The sequence below is a fragment of the Protopterus annectens genome, chromosome 4.part0 (genome assembly GCF_019279795.1).
Source record: "Protopterus annectens isolate FY-2018-M chromosome 4.part0, PAN1.0, whole genome shotgun sequence".
In the NCBI taxonomy this organism is placed as follows: domain Eukaryota; kingdom Metazoa; phylum Chordata; order Ceratodontiformes; family Protopteridae; genus Protopterus; species Protopterus annectens.
The window spans coordinates 79853637-79870876 of record NC_056733.1 but is presented as its reverse complement, the minus strand read 5'-3'; the positions used below and the strand labels follow the sequence as shown (position 1 = coordinate 79870876).

General features: G+C 39.4%; 1 protein-coding gene across 14 annotated transcripts in view; it reads right to left on the bottom strand.

Moving 5' to 3' along the window:
- Positions 1–17240, bottom strand: part of EXOC7 (exocyst complex component 7) — a 945568-nt gene that overhangs the window by 590762 nt on the left and 337566 nt on the right. For all 14 annotated transcript variants that reach the window (XM_044068105.1, XM_044068104.1, XM_044068108.1 and 11 more), the window contains 2 exons: positions 12340–12438; positions 11858–11920 (listed from right to left, as the gene is read on the bottom strand). In XM_044068105.1, coding sequence (XP_043924040.1) covers positions 11858–11920; positions 12340–12438 — 162 coding nt within the window. The remainder of the gene's footprint in view (positions 1–11857; positions 11921–12339; positions 12439–17240) is intronic.

Here is a 17240-nt window from a genome sequence, read left to right as displayed (position 1 = left end):
GAGGTGGCTAACTTCACAGCACCCATGCAAATGGAGAATAGTTGCACGACTGCTGAATCATACATCAATGCACTGCACGAACACGTACACAAATGCATGGATCTCTCCATACTCAATAGAACCAAGACGCTCTTCTCAAAAAAAAAAAAGGAAGCCAATCTGGTGGTCTCCTGCCATAAACAAACTCTACAACAGAAGGAGGAAAGTGATGCAGAATAAGGTGAAGTCCCAAGACTGGAAAAACTCCCTTATCCGCCTCAACAAAACGTTGAGATCCCTCATCAAATCCTCTAAAGCTAGCTAGGAAAACAGAACTGCAGCAGATAGTAAATACAACCACAAGGCCTTCTATGGTTATGTAAAGAATCTCCACAGCAATACCCAAATTTGCTCTGAGCCACTGCACAATGGCACCTCCTATAACGAGCCAGCAGATATTGCCAATATACTGGCCAACAGATTCAGTGCTAACTTTACCCCTCTCTCCCCCACCAAAGGACGAATCACAATAAGAGTAGATTGCCAGGCATCCAGTATTACTGCTGCACAGGTTAAAACAGCACTGTCCAAGCCAAGAATACAGCTTCTATGGGGACTGACAATATCCCTGGCTGTGTTCTACATGAACTACAGAGTGAACTGACACCTCTCCTGTGTACCCTGTTCAATCACAGCCTCACCTCAAACTCTGTCTCTTCCTAATGGTGCACTGCTACAGTCATCCCTCTCTACAAAGGAGGAGAGACTACAGACCCTGGGAATTATCTCCCCATTAGCCTGATGAGTCTGACATGTAAAGCTATGGAACGCATCATCATGGACCTAATAAACAAGGATATAGAGAATCCCCAAACTCTGGATCCCACACAGTTTGGTTTTGTGAAGGGTAGATCATGCCTGCTCAACCTGGTCGACTTCTATGAGTCAGTCACCAGAGCTGTGGCTGAAGGCAAGGTGACTCATACAGCCTACCTTGATCTGGCCAAGGCCTTTGATACCATTCCCAACTCAGGAATCATAGAAAAACTAACTAAGCTAGGCATCAACCCCTACATCACTAGGTGGGTTGCAAACTGGCTCACAGATAGAACCTACAGTATGAAAGTAGCGGCCCAAGTCAGACTGCCAACAGTCACAAGTGGAGTCCCACAGGGTTCGGTCCTGGGTCTTCTCCTGTTTGGCATCTACTTCTCTGAAGTCCAGGACAACATGAAGGGACTCTGGCTGACAAAGTTGGCAGACGATTGCAAGTTTGGAGCTATTATTAACTCCCCAAGTGATGTTGACATCCTACAGAAAGGCCTCATGGAGACCAATGACTAGTGTCAGAACCATGGCCTTAAGATAATGCCAAAAAATGTGTCACCATCCTCTTTGGGAAAAACCTGCTTCCCATAAATTACCACATCGATGGTAGTCCACTGAACACAGAAGGCGTTATAAGAGATCTGGGAATACAGGTTGACAGCAACCTCTCTTTTGACCACCACATTGTCACTGTGGTCAGAAAGTTCTTCTGTGTGGCACATCTCATTACTAAGGGTTTTGCATCCAGGTAGAAATAGGTCATTGTCTCCCTCTACTCTTCCCTCATTAGGCCAATTATTGAGCACAATGCCCCAATTGGCATGTACCTCACTAGACACCTGCAACAACTAGAGAGACCTGCAACAACTAGAGAGGCCGCAAAACTACCTCACAAAGAGGATCCTAGGCCTTACACACTTGTCCTATATGGACAGACTCAAAAAACTCCAACTATTCTCTGTCTCATATCCCCTACTTAGACGCAATTTCTGCTTGACTTAAAAAGCCATGTCTGACCCAGCTCTGTTAGAAATGCTACATCTAAAGAAATCCCAATCCCTCCGCACCACATGCGCCAGATATCTCAACCTCATTACCACAATTAACAGAACAAGCTGGAGGGACAGGTTCATAACCCAGAGACTGCCCATGCTATGGAACAGACTTCCCATACATGTCAAACAGAGCACCTCACTGGCCTTCTTCAAGAGAAATCTTGATGAGTGGATGGGAAAAAGAAAATTCAACCTGGGGGATCACTCCAGTGGCTGTACTCGACAGAGGCACTGGGAACTCAGGTCAGGTGGCACAATGCCAGGGTAATCCCATGGGCTAGGCTTGTAAAGGCTCCAGGGCCATTAGCCTAGTACACATCTATGAACCTATACAGAAATTAGACACTTTTCTGATCATTTAAAAACAACACTTACTCTCAACTGGCTTAATGGCACCAACTCTAAATACAGGAGTTATTAATTGGCTATTAAACCCCAATTTATTACTAAAAGAGCATGTGGTACGAGAAACAGATATAATTTTAGAAAACTTTACATCCTCACTTGATACTGCTCATCTCCCTTCAGATATATGCTGGGCCGCTATAAAATGTTTAATTAGTAGGACCCTCATCAATAAAAAAAAACTACTGATCTAGAGACAGAACTACAAGTAAGATATAACCAAGAATCCTAAAAACAACTTGCCTATCTTTAGAAAGAACTCTCTCTCTATTACACTCAAACTGTTTATCTTTTCATGAAATAAAAGCTCTCGCAAATTATTCAGAGTGGTCACAAATGCCATCCAAATTCTTAGCGAGGCTGATAAATCAAAGGAAACCATCTCCTATTCCATCTGAGATATTATACCAAGGTAAATTCTACTACTCAAGGCAGAATATACTTCACTTATTCAGAAACCTGTATTCACAATCCTGTAGTGCCCAAAAATCCCCATTACACAATTGAACTTCCCAAAACTTAACCTGGCGCAACAGGACTCCCTTTCTTCTCCATTTACCCAACAAGAAAAAATTATGGTAATAAATAATCTTAAATCTAACAAAGCTCCAGACCAGACTGGCTCACTGCAGAATTCTATAAAACATTTATTCAGAAAATTTCAAAAATCCTTCTGTCCTTTTCTAACTATATTAAATGTAATAATATTACTGATAAACACTTGAATGTTTCTAAAACAATTTTCATTCTTAAAGAAAACACAGACCCCAAAAACCCTTGGAACTACAGGTCTATTTTTTTGGTTAATCTGGATATGAACATTTTTGTCTCAATGTTGGCCAATAGGCTTAAACCCATTATCCTTCACACTGCATTATCCAACCAATCTAGATTCATACAGCATAGACAAATGTGTAATACACTTACTTTGGAAGCCGTGACAACTCTATCTAATCAAAATCATACCCCAATATCTGCACTTGCAATTGATGCATCCAAAGCCTTTGATAGACTTGACATGGACTTATTTTCAGTCCTTCCTAGGTTTGGTAAACCCCTACATTTTATCAAATCCAAAAGAATACTCTACTCTAAAGCTCACACCTATTTACAGATCAACAAGAACATTTCATCCTGGATCGATACTAGGAATGGAACTAGACAAGGATACCCAATGTCTCCATACCTTTTTAATCTTTACACTGAACCCATATTCTTACTTATTACTTATAAAACTTTTCACCATATCCCTGTTCTCTACAACACTAAGATCACTTTATCTGCTTTTGCGGATGATCTGAACTTATATTTAGGATATAATAATCTTTAGGAATTGGGATAAGCCCTGGCTGCTGTCTGCTCCTCTCCCAGCATCTAACCCCTGTGTTACCCTGCTCTTCTTGTGCTTCCAGCGCTAGTCTGTAAGAATCTAAAGGACCCTTCTCCAAATATCAGCGGTTCACCTCATAGAATAACTTCCCTACAATCCCTCTCTCAAGGACACCAGAAAATTACCCTGCTCTTCTTGTGCTTTCAGCACTAGACTAAGAATCTAAAGGACCCTCTCCAAAGAGCAGCGGTTCACCTCACAGCATAACTTCCCTACAATCCCTCTCTCAAGGACACCAGAAAAGTATGTCTGTTGAATAGTTCCTGCCAGAAAGACTTTCTACTATTGCACCACTGTTACAGGTGTTAAAGCACATCCTGAGCTAGGACAGCCAACAGCCTCCACCCCCTCTCTTCTGTACCTTAACAGTCTCTCTGCCCCATACTCTATAGAAGCCCCTTTGTCTAGCACCCACTTTTCCCTTGTACTCCAACTAACTCCCTCTCATATCAGCCTGCAATATTAGACCTGTCCACCCTTAACCCAGCCACATCTCCTTCTTATCGTCTCCTATGCCTGACTACTTACCTTCATTTCTCCTGTAGTCCCAGAATTGCTAATTAGTCCTCTCACTTTACCTTTACTACTACTGTCTAAAACAACCTTTTATAGGCTTACTTCTCACTATCCTTTACCTACGTCCAACTTTTCCAACTTACCTTATGGAGTCAGTCCTGCTGATTGTTTCTTCTAGAACTGCTTCAGTATCTGTTGCTACCCACTCCGTTCGCCCTGCAGGCTCACTGTGCTCCCCTCTCTACTCCCAATTCCCACCCATCCCCCAGGGGTCCTACTCTCATACTTACTAGCCACACCTCTTCCTCTACCCATTACTCTCTAGACACTTTACCACTGGTCATCTTCTCTCATATCAGCCTTCTCTTACCACTCCCCTTCAGTCTTACCACACCCTCCCTCCTTTCCCCCATCCTCACCCTATATACTTTTATACCTACATACAAACATCCAACAGTTAATCCTTCCCAATGTATAAGCCACCCACCCCATTATATGTCCTACTTTTATTCATACTACCACTACCTCCTTTAACCTTTGCCGACTTACTCACCTCCTATGAACAGCCACTATATCCACACAATCACTACCCTAATAAGCAAAGCAACTCTCCATCCCTACCAGTCATTTATAACCATGCAAATATAACATCTTCACCCAGCTACCTACTTACAAAGTATCATAGAATACTACACATTAAGTATAACACTCTACATCTCAGGAAAGCTCTGCTTCTATACAGCATAATCCATAACCCAAGCTATCTAGGACTACTCCTCTCATTAAAAGATGGTGACATTCACCCTAACCCAGACCCAACAACTCCTATCACTCTCCATAACCACAATCAATCATCTATTTATTCCCTTACTAAACCATCTAACTTCCTCCTAGTAGCTCATCTTAATATACGTAGCATTAACAACAAAGGAACTCAACTCCAAGCTCTATTAGAAGTCTACTCCTTTGACATTCTCTGCTTAACAGAAACATGGCTAAAACCTGTAACCAAAGACAATGAAATCATCCCACCTGGATATAATATCCTGAGACTTGATCGAGTAGCCAATAAGGGCGGTAGGATTGCTATTCTATTTAAATCTGGCTTACAGTTAACCACGTACAACTGTAAACTACCTCTAGATTCCAATGCAGAAATTCTCATCTCCAAACTTCAACTTAACAATGCCAAATCCATCTATATTATCTGTACGTATCTAGCTCCTGGTAATAACATTGTCACCATGGAAAATATCCTTTGCTGGCTATCCCAACACCTGCCCCAAGAAACCATAATCCTAGGTGATATAAACACTGATTGGAACTGCTATTATAGCAGCCTTCATGCCACCCACATTAATCTATATGGTTTTTCACAAACCATTACCTCCCCCCACCAGGATAAATAAAGCTAACAAGAAAGCAAGCATATTAGACTGGATTCTCATAAACAATCATCCTCACATTTATGATTCTGGAACCCTCCCTGATGATATAACTGACTACTCACTTACCTACATCACCAGGCATAAAGACAATGCTCCCATTCCAACCTCTATCAGAAATATCAGATCCAAAAAGAACTTTAACCCTGATCTATTCCAAAGGGACCTAAGAGCATGCAATTGGTCTCCCTTAAGACACCACCCTTTAGAAGAAGCCGTTAAATACTTTAATTCTAACTTCCTTGCCATTCTTAACCACCATGCTCCAACCAGATTGATTAGAAGTAAAACCAATTCTGCCCCATAGCTTTCAAAAGAAACCAAACACAAAATCTATCTCACAAATAAATATTGGGCCAAATGGAGAATGACTAAAAACCCTGTAGACCAACAAACCTTTAGACAGTTAAGCAATGACACTAAGAAAGCTATGCTCTCTGATAAAAGAAACTACTACCTACAATTTCAACAAGCTAACCACAACTACTACTTCTTCTTCCTTTGGCTTTTCCCAGTTAGGGGTCGCCACAGCAGATCAATGTCCACTCATGATTGGCAGCGGAGTTTTACGGTGTCGAGTTGCCAGCCCAGCACCCAACCTTCCACAGAAGGCAGACACAGGCACGCACTCATGCCTATGACCAATTTAGTGTGCCCAATCCACCTACAATATGTCTTTGGGATGTGAGAGGAAACCGGAGGAAACCCACGCGACCACAGGGAGGACATGCAGACTCTGCACAGAAGGCACCCCAGCCGACGATCAAACTGGAGAACCTCTTGCTGTGAGGTGGCAACGCTAACCGCTGTACCACAGTGGCAGCCCAACAAGCTAACCACAACAACCCACAAAAATTCTGGGCAAGCATTAACCAATTACTCCATCCAGGTCAATCCACTACACCAAACACTCAAAATACAGATCAGGAAAAACCAATGCATACAGCCAATACGTTTAATACCTTTTTTTTTTATTGATGCAATCCAAAACACTAGCTAGTCAGCTATCACCTAATACCTTCACTTTACCTTCCTATAACTCAACCCCACCCCCTCCTTTTCATTTCCAACCTGTCCCAACAACATACATTCTAACCCTTATACAAAAACTGAAACCATGCTCTCCCCTCAGCAGACCAACTACCTGCTGAATATCTACAGTTATCAGCCAAGGCTATTGCCTACCCCATTTCCATTCTGATCAATAGAACTATTAGCGAAGGTCACATCCCTAGCTTATGGAAAGTCTCTCATATTATCCCCCTCCATAAAGGTGGACACTCCAGTGAACTCTCAAACTACCACCCCATTGCCCTTCTTTCTCCTTTGGCAAATATCATGGAGAAATGCATCCATACGCAATTACTCGACCACTTAATCTAAAATAACTTACTTTCCAGCTGTCAACATGGTTTCAGATCTTCACAAAGCACTACCACTGCCCTCCTTTCCTTTACTGATTGTATTAACAAAAAAACGCAACCTTAATAATCTTTCCTCTGCACTATTTATTGACCTGTCCAAAGCATTTGGCATGGTAAATCACCAGATTCTCATAAACATACTCAAATCCCTGTAATTAGATGCACTTTCCATAAAATGGTTCCAGCTCTACCTAGATAAAAGACAACAGGTTGTATTATGGCACAACACTCTATCCACCCACCTGCCCGTTACCCTTGGTGTCCCTCAAGGGTCTATACTAGGACCTCTCCTTTTCTCCATATTTATTAATGACCTTCATCTAGCCATGCCCCAAGCCACATGCATACAATACGCTGACTCCACACTATGCTCAGCCACATCCGCTTCTGAACTTCATTCTCTTACCCAGAAGGAATTTAACACAGTTGAACAATGGTTCACACAGCATTGCCATCTCTTGAACCACAAAAAAACAAAACTCCTCCTCTGCAATCCAACTCACAAGTCCTCTCCTTTTGATTTCTCAGTTACATCCACCAATGGTACTATTATATCAGCAGATCCAACCACCAAACTACTTGGTATCACCACTGACAACAATCTGAACTTTGACATCCATATCAACAATACTATAAAAACTGTCAACAAAAAACTTGTCTCTCTCTATAGGATTAAACCCTTCCTTTCACCTACAGCCAAAACAACTATAGCTCACACTCATCTAATCTCTACACTCCTCTATGCCTCACCCATTTTTACTAATCTATCTAAGAATAACCTCAGAAAATTGGAAATGTCCTACAATAACATTGCCAGATTTGCTACAGGCAACCCATTTAAAACCCACCACTGCATTAATATAAACCAGCTAGGATGGCTAGAACTACAAAACCTGATTAAATTCCACCAACTAACCATTGCCCATAAGACTCTTTATAAACCTTCCAATACTCCTATTTTATCTACCCTCATCACCCCCTATAAAAATCTGAAGTCCTTAACGTTCATCACACAAACTTTTTGTATACACCTCTAAACCTACCAACAGGGCTGGGGATTCTCTCTTCTCTAATGCTGTTGGAAAATCCTGCAATCTTCTCCCCGTGACCTTTCCTCACTTGCCTCTTTATCACTCTTCAAAAACAAACAAACCTTTCCTCAGAACACACTGGTTATGCCCCTATACTAAACCTGACTAGTTATCTATCTCTTCAAACTTAGCTCTGCCTACCTCAAACTTGGCTCTGCCTACCCCATACTTCTCATTAACTGTTATACCTTCCTTATTAACTATAAATACCATCTCCCTCTAAATTACATTCTTTCCAACCTATATGGATACTTATTATTGAGGGAACTCTTTATTAATATTACTATACAATAACCTGCCTTCCTTTTTTTTATTATGTACTGTACCTGTATGGTGTATTGTACCTGCATTTTGCACTGTTATGATTTTTGCCCTCGCTGAAAATTCTGTATTAACCTGTAATATGCATTGTATATATGACTGATGTTATTTGTTGTTTTTTTGTTTCTGCCTTGGAGCTTATCTCCCCGGGCCTCTACTGAAAATGGACATATATCCAGTTAGACTACCCCAGTCAACAAATGTAAAATAAATAAAAAATATATTTCACTCTTCCCAACTCTGATACACAAAAATTTGAACTCCATTGATACCTTTCTGAAATTTTCAAATTATAAACTAAACCCAATGAAATCTCCAGTTTTTCTAATTAACCCATCCTGCCAGTTATCCTATTACCCTTTACCTATGGAAATTAAAGTAAGTTGCTCTTTAAAATACTTAGGAATACCCTTTTAACATGACTCAACATTATTCTACCAAAGTTTGTTTGTGTCTTTCGGCTTTTCCTGGTTAGGGGTCGCCACAGAGGAACTCCGGTCCGCTAATGATTGGCAGTAGAGTTTTACGTGCTGGCTTGCCAGGCCTAACGTACAACCTTCAAAGAAGGAATGCCCGTTCACGCATGTCGCCACACAGAAGACGCTCTAACTGAGAATCGAACGGGCAACGTCTGTGAGGCGACAATGCTACTGCAGCACCACCACCGCAGTATAAAATTATTCTACCAAAGTAATATCACAAAATTGTGGGTAACTCTTCAACAGGGCCTACTTAGATGGGATAAACTCCAACTTTTATTTTTGACAAATGTGGCCGTTATCAAGATAAACGAGGGTAGTGTGACAGCGGTGAGGTCTGCGGTGGCAGTAACAGATGTGTTTAAGGTGGAGGTGGGATTACATCAAGGATCAGCTCTGAGCCCTTTCTTATTTGCAATGGTGATGGACAGGTTGACAGACTAAATCGGACAGGAGTCCCTGTGGACTATGATGTTTGCAGATGACATTGTGATCTGTAGTGAGTGTAGGGAACAGGTGGAGAAGACCCTGCAGAGATGGAGATATGCTCTAGAGAGAAGAGGAATGAAGGTCAGCAGGACTAAGACAGAATATATGTGTGTGAATGAGAGGGAGGATAGAGGAATGGTGAGGATGCAAGGAGTAGAGGTGGCGAAGGTGGATGAGTTTAAATACTTGGCATCAATAGTTCAGAGTAATGGTGAGTGTGGAAGAGAGGTGAAGAAGAGAGTACAGGCAAGATGGAGTGGGTGGAGAAGAGTATCAGGAGTAATTTGTGACAGACGAGTACCAGTAAGAGTGAAAGGGAAGGTCTACAAGAGGTTAGTGGGACCAGCTATGTTACATGGGTTGGAGACAGTGGCATTGACAAAAAGGCAGGAGTTAGAGCTGGACATGGCAGAGTTAAAGATGTTAAGATTTGCACTGGGTGTGACGAGGGTGGACAGGATTAGGAATAAGTATATTAGAGGGTCAGCCCAGGTTGGAAGGTTTGGAGACAAAGCCAGAGAGGCAAGATTATGTTGGTTTGGACATGTGCTGAGGAGGGATGCTGAGTATATTGGGGAAAAAGATGCTAAGGATAAAGCTACCAGGTAACAGGAAAAGAGGAAGGCCTAAAATAAGGTTTATAAATGTGGTGAGAGAGGACATGCAGGTGGTTGGTGTGACAGAGCAAGAAGCAGAGGACAGGAAGAAATGGAAACAGATGATCCACTGTGGCGACCCCTAACGGGAACAGCCGAAAGATGATGATGATGATCAAGATGAACATCCTGCCACAAATACTATATGTACCTAATGCCTCCGATATTCTAGTCTATAATACATTTTTTAAAATGCTACATTCTTCTCTCTCCAAATTTATATGGGCACCTAAACTGACAAGAACTGCTTACAAAAACCTGGTATACCTTAAGAATAAAGGGGGTCTTGGCCTACCTGACTTTAAAATAGATTAGGACATAATTAGCTAACAGAATAGTGGCAAAAGAAGACATAGGCTCCGACCAGGACAGAATTATTTCATAACTATGTAAAAACTCTGAACTTTAACCCTAAAGCTCTCCCTTTCCTTAATGAGAATTTGAAGAACCTCAAATTACACACACATCTTTAAAAAATAAAATAACTAGCCTGCAAAAACTGTTTGATACATTAAACTTATCCAGAGCCTTTAATACTTCACCTCTGCACCTAAATCTTAATCTTAAACTCAACAATAAAAAGCTTAACCTAAATACCTTCCATCTCCTCAAAGAGAAAACTCTACTAGACATCTATCCTCTCAAGAATCAATCTATCACCGAGATGGGACTGTTGTTGAACCTACCCAAAAGTTACACCATTATTGAGACAAATTAAAGATGCGTACAAAAATTTTGGAGGATCCCAAGCTTGAGTTGTCTGTCATGAACTCATGTAAAAGACTATGGAGCCAATTGTTAATGAAGAAAAACAGGATTTCGAACTCTTACACACAATCTCCATTAGATTCCAAAATGATGTGCTCTTTTCCAACTACTAGACTGATCTAGATCCAACAATTTCAACTAACCACATAACCCGATGCATTCAAAGAACTTCAAAACTGATACCATTTAAAAAACTTAGCTATACACAAAGCTGATTTATTTCACATCTTTTGGAGCTGCAAATGCTCCAACAAGCTTTGGTGCTCACTAAAGGTTAAGCTGCAAAAAATGGGTTATGAGAAACGTACCCTCTCCTGGAAATTTGCCATTCAGCATCTCCTCCCCTCCAGGTTTATCAAGACTATGAACACGTATCTTGGTCACTCTATTTACCCTAATCAAATACTATAACACCCTGAACTGGAAAGACAAATCTCTTCTTACATGGACAGGTTTTAAGCGAATGGTTATCAAATACTTAACGGACCATAAGTACTTAATGCATAGCTGAAAACTACACCATTGTTTTCTTGATTATGGGAATATACTACATGACCAATTTCTACAATAAAACACAAAACTTTTTTTTTCTTTGACCCTCAAGATGGGCTTTTGAGCTATTCATACTTGTTATAAAAGTTTATATGCTTTTCTTTTCATCTATACAATATCTGGGCATTAACATTTTCTTTGTTATTGTTTATTTGATTAAATCAGATAACTGTTATTCTGTATGATTGATTGGGCATTTAGCATGACTGCACATAGTTTGTTAGTGCTATTTTACATTGTTTTACATGTATAATGCAATACTACTCAAATGTATCACTTTAACTGTTGACAATTGTCTTTGTTGTGTTTAATTACCTACAAAACAAGAAAATACAAATAAACAGAATTAAAACAAAAAAAAAACTGCCGAACCATGCTTCCATTATATGTGAGATCACTACAGCTTACAATCTTTTACTTATTTGCAACAGACTGAAACAGTGAAATCTAGAAACATACATTACTAGTTAGTTCATGAACTGTTCCATCCTTTGGCATGTTATATTCCTTGTCTGGATCATTCTTAAGTAAAAAGAAAGAAAATATCACAATAATTATCATTAAAATTAACTAGCAAATACAAACAGTAGTCAATCCCCCTTCCCCACAACCCCTTTGAAAGACTTCCCTATAAAGCTCCATGACACTGCTAGAACTAGAAAAAAGGCTTTAGGATTGCTGATTAAGAGTCCCATGTTACAAAATGCAAACAAGCAGTCCTGATTGGCCAGCATTTTATATCTAGCCCAAAGTTTTCAAAAGTTATTCTATGATATTCTTTACTGCATGCAGGCTTAAAAAAGAATACTTGATCAAGAAATTATGCAAATAATAAACTACATAAATACATGCCAAATAACAGCCACATGTGAAAAATCATTTACGGTCAGTCTTATGGAAGAATTGATATCATTAAGGTTGCTTGCAGCAATAAGTCTTACCTTGATACTGTCTGCAAACTCTTCCAAAGCTTTGGCTCCTGTTGTCTCCATCGAGGTGATAAGCTGTGGTAACTTGTTCTTGGTACTTGCTGCTGTGCCCTGAAAAATTTAAATCCAGGTTAATACTGTGAAGGTATTGCTAAATACCTACAAAATGTTACGATCTCACTTATATCCTACAGCCTCTTAAATCCTAAGCACAAAGACCTGCAAAACTGAATGGATTAGCAGACTAATACTGCACATTAATTTTCTATTTGTTAACAGACTCATTCACACCTTAAATATCTTCTTTTAAAAACAGCTTCCTTTCTGGATGATTTTCACTAGTATATGCAAATAAAATACTGTAAAGTTCCTTCCCAGAAAAAGATGTATAGACTTCTCGTACACTAAAATGCAAGCAACAAGGGTCTAACAAATGGATAAAATGAAAACCTGACTGGTGTCACTGATAGTTTTTGATTTCCAAAAAAAATGCTACCAAACCAATGTGTTACATGGCTGGAAACAAATTGCCTAACATACACTTTATTTCAATCTGATGCAGCAAACCATACAGTAACTGTAGAATATAACTTACTGGACAGCCCTCTACTGCTTCCCCTCTCCTTTCCTCAGATATGGGAGTAATCATCTGCTGGAACAGTTGCCATCCCTTGCCACAGCTCAGGGTTAAAACAAGACCACCATGCTGGGTGGGCTACTAGGAGTGGTGTCCCAGTTCAGGATTTCAAGATTTTAGCAAAATCAGATGAAGCATTAACAATAAAAAATTGTACTTGCTGGCTGCAGAGGGTTTGCATCTCACTCTTTCTTTCTCTCTCTCTCTCTATATATATATATATATATATATATATATATATATATATATACATACATACACACATACACACACATATACAATATATATATATACACACATTATTTATATATATATATATATATATATATATATATATATATATATAAAATTTGCGCGCACAGATTATTTATACATACATATATATATATATATATATATATATACACACACACACACATATACATGCGCACACACACGTAGGACTTTGGAGCATTACAGTTTTTTTTTTCTTTTGAATAGAAGATTGCTATATGACCAGCCCCATTCTAAACTGAATTATAATATTTCTCTACAATGTTTGGTATAGAGAGTGAGACTATGTAGAGCAATGGATAATGAACTACATTTCTGATTACTGTCCCATGGAAAATAAAATAAGTTGTGAAAATAAAGTTCACAAAAGTCCACCAGAAGAAAAAAACAGCTACATATAAGAACATTCACTGTAACAATAGATCCATGCTGTCTGTTTCCATGTGGTTCAACCTGTGAATTATTGAATCTGACATAGATCTGATGCCAGACAATTTCCAAGACTTCACGTCGACAAGCTCCTTCTCCTTCACCCATAATTCTCCACTCCACTAGAGCTACCTCAGATCTATTTGCCCCTTCTTTCTATTTAAACTTTCAACCTAGCCCCCCCCAAAGGGAGAAAAGCCAAAAAGCCAAGAACACTCAATAAACGAGGGGAAGCAGTCTCCCCGGGTCAGTCATCTCTGGAATAAAATAACATGCCAAAAAGGCAAGGGCAGGTGGGATGAAGTCTGAACCAGACAGAAAAAGACGACATGGATCTAGCTTGATGGTGAATACAAAACCTCTGTATCTGATGCTGCATTTTCTGTCTGGGTTCAACCTATTGTACAGTGTCTCCAGCCACGCAAAGGGGTGGTCTCATGGAACGATATTGCACAATACGGTGCTACCTCACAAAGCTCTAGATCTCAATTGAACTGAATACCTACATTATAGTGGGGTGTGAACGTGTGATGGCCCACCCAACTTGCAGCTGCACAAATGTCATCCAAAGCAGCTCTGGAGAAAAAGGCTGTAGAAGTAGCCATAACTTGGAAGAATGACCTTTGAATTTGTGACACAAAGAATTTCTTTCAAACCATACCTGAAGAAAGCAGAATCAGAAAGCTCAGTTTGGACAGAGTAACCCAAGATACAGCAGCACCCAAAAGAAACACTCAAAGAACAAGACAAATAACCAATTAGATTTTCTAAAGGACTTTGTCCTGCTCAAATAAAACCTTAATTGCATATGGACATCAAGTTAATGCAGTACAATATTCACTCCTATTAGAAAAATCACGAAAAAAGACTGGTTCAAATTATTCGCTACTACCTTTCGCAGAAAAGCAGGATCCCGTCTAAGAGATGCTCTGTCTCAACGAAAGACCAAATAAGAAGGGACAGCAGAGAGGGCCTGCAGCTCTGACACACATTTAGCTGAAGTAATGGCCACCAAGAATAAAGTCTTCTATGACAACAATTTCAAATCAACAGTAGCGGAGGGCTCAAAAGGAGGGGCAGTGCACCTAGAGCATAGAAAACAAGTCCTAAGGTGAAAAAGATCTCGGACAGGAGGATGAAGTGAAATAGTTCCTTTAAGAAAAGCCTTCAAGACCTTGAAATCAGCCAGCAGTATATTATCCCTACTAATGTGACAGCTGAATATACCTACCAATTGTACTTTAACAGTAGAGTAAATCTAGAATTAAACAAATCTGCGAGAAAGTCCTGGATAGCCTCTAAAGGTGCTGAAAAGGGATCCAAGCCCTGAGAGGCCATAAGGCAAAACACTTCCACTTACTGGCATACACCTTTCAAGCAGGCATCTGCGGAAAGCTTGGAATTCCTAGCAATCAAGGGAACTGGAGAAACCAAGCAGTTAACCTGAGCTTTCGAAGACTAGGTGGATCCAGGCTTAACGGGTGAGAAATGCAAAAGTAGAGTACTTCAGGAAAGGCCAAAGGATAGGGAACCACACCTGCTGAGGCCAAAAGGGAGCTGTGATGATGTCAAGTATTCCTAGCTATGCCAGGAGAAGTAGGGCAGTGGATGTGTAGCATATGCCAGGATAGCTAGCCGGAGTTTTGTAAAGAATTGCAAGTCATTTGTATATCAAACTGATTTGTACAGACGCTTGTGTTGAAAATGTGTTTGTAAAGTTGCTTGTGTTAAAAATGCATCACTAGTGGGTCCTGATTGTATTGTGACTGATTAAGTGTATGTTTTAATAGGGGATACTGGAAGAGAAGAGGAAATCTCAGTCTAGTAAACTTTGAAAAATAGTTTGAAATTAAATTACCTGGTAGGCCATGAAGATTGTATCTTACAGTTCTGATTGCAGCCAGAGGCAAAATGTCTGTGAAAACAAGGACTAAGAATCAGTGTTGTATTGTCTGTACCAGTGAACTAATTGCTACACTGGAAGGGCGGAAGTGTTAAAATGGTTTTATGGCTTCCAGATGCTATAACACATCTTACCAAAGTTCTAGCTGTGTGTATGGTAACATATGTGTGAGATTCTGGTTCAGTTTCCAGTAATGGGAGTAATATAAGAACCAGAAATCAGATGACCAGATGTGTGTGATGTCATTCTGCAATCCAAGGCTGAAATGACGTTTTAATTCTAGATGAGACTGAAGTCTCATTGCAGTCTGTTTTTGGATCCTGACAAAGGAGAACAACTCATCTACTTCATTTTGCCTTGCTCAAGAAAGTGACCAGGGAATAGTAATTCTTTAGATCATATAAGCACAAGGCACAAAACAAAACTAAAGTACCAACGCTTCTCCTGGTATCAGAGATATTCCGGGAAATGATATGGCAACTAAGGCTGGATGCATGCAACAGTCCCGGCCTGAATGACCATGTCTCCATCACTCCTGCTTTGAAATTACTCTCAGCTGACCCAAAGAGATGAGATTCATAAAACCAGAACAACATTACAAGACACCTAGGATTTATAGCACCCAGGGTAGTTTTAATACACAAGGTTATATAGAATTCATCCTGTTATCTCGGGGATTACTACACTAACATTATAGCATTATTTTATTAAATTAGTGTTATTTTAACACCGAATATTTTAATAATTCATCAACTTTCTAATTTAATAAGTTATATTTTATATTACTTTATTTATTGATACATCTGTTTTAACCTACATATTATTATACATTTATATTTTTATACAAATGTATTTATTTTTATACATACATTTTATACTTTGGACATAGTATGACAATATAATTTTACCAAGTGGTGCAATAGGTTTTTCCCTTAAGGAACTGGTTGATTCCTCAGTCCGATTTCCCTAGTCTTTCCCCAAGAACAACTACACGAACAATACTATATTAGGTTTTTACACTGCCATGTTCATGTTTTTATTTTTGGTCTGCATGTATTTATTTTTTGGTCTGCATTTACTGGAAGTATGAGTTATTTGCTACAGACAATGCATAAATATATAATATAAGCATATATACACGTATATTTTTATAGTGATTTTTTAACATACTGTGTAGGTATTAATTATATGGGTATTCATAGTAGTTATATAGTTATTTCACAACAATCGGCTTTGAAGGGTTAATATATAGATTTTTGAACTAACTAGTTGACAAATGGAGTGAAACTCACTACTATAATAAGTGTAAATGTATTGCGGTGGACGATTCTGATGAAGTTTCCTGAATGGAGACGAAAGCGCTTAATCTGCCTTGCTTTTAGTTTCGTTTAGTTTTTATATATAAAATAAATAAATGCACCGCTAGGAGTTAATGCTCTAATGTTCAAAGCTTTTGCCAAATAAATAAACCAATAACATAAGAGCAAGGCAATGAAGAGGTATAAGACGTAAATATACAGTCCCATATACAGTCCTATATACAGGGTAACTCAATGTCCATAAAATACAGTCCAATGCGATCAGATATGTAATAAAAAGGAGGATTTATTGCAATAGAGGTAAGCGCTTTCGCTAAAACAGCTTCATCAGACCTTAAAACAAATAAAACAG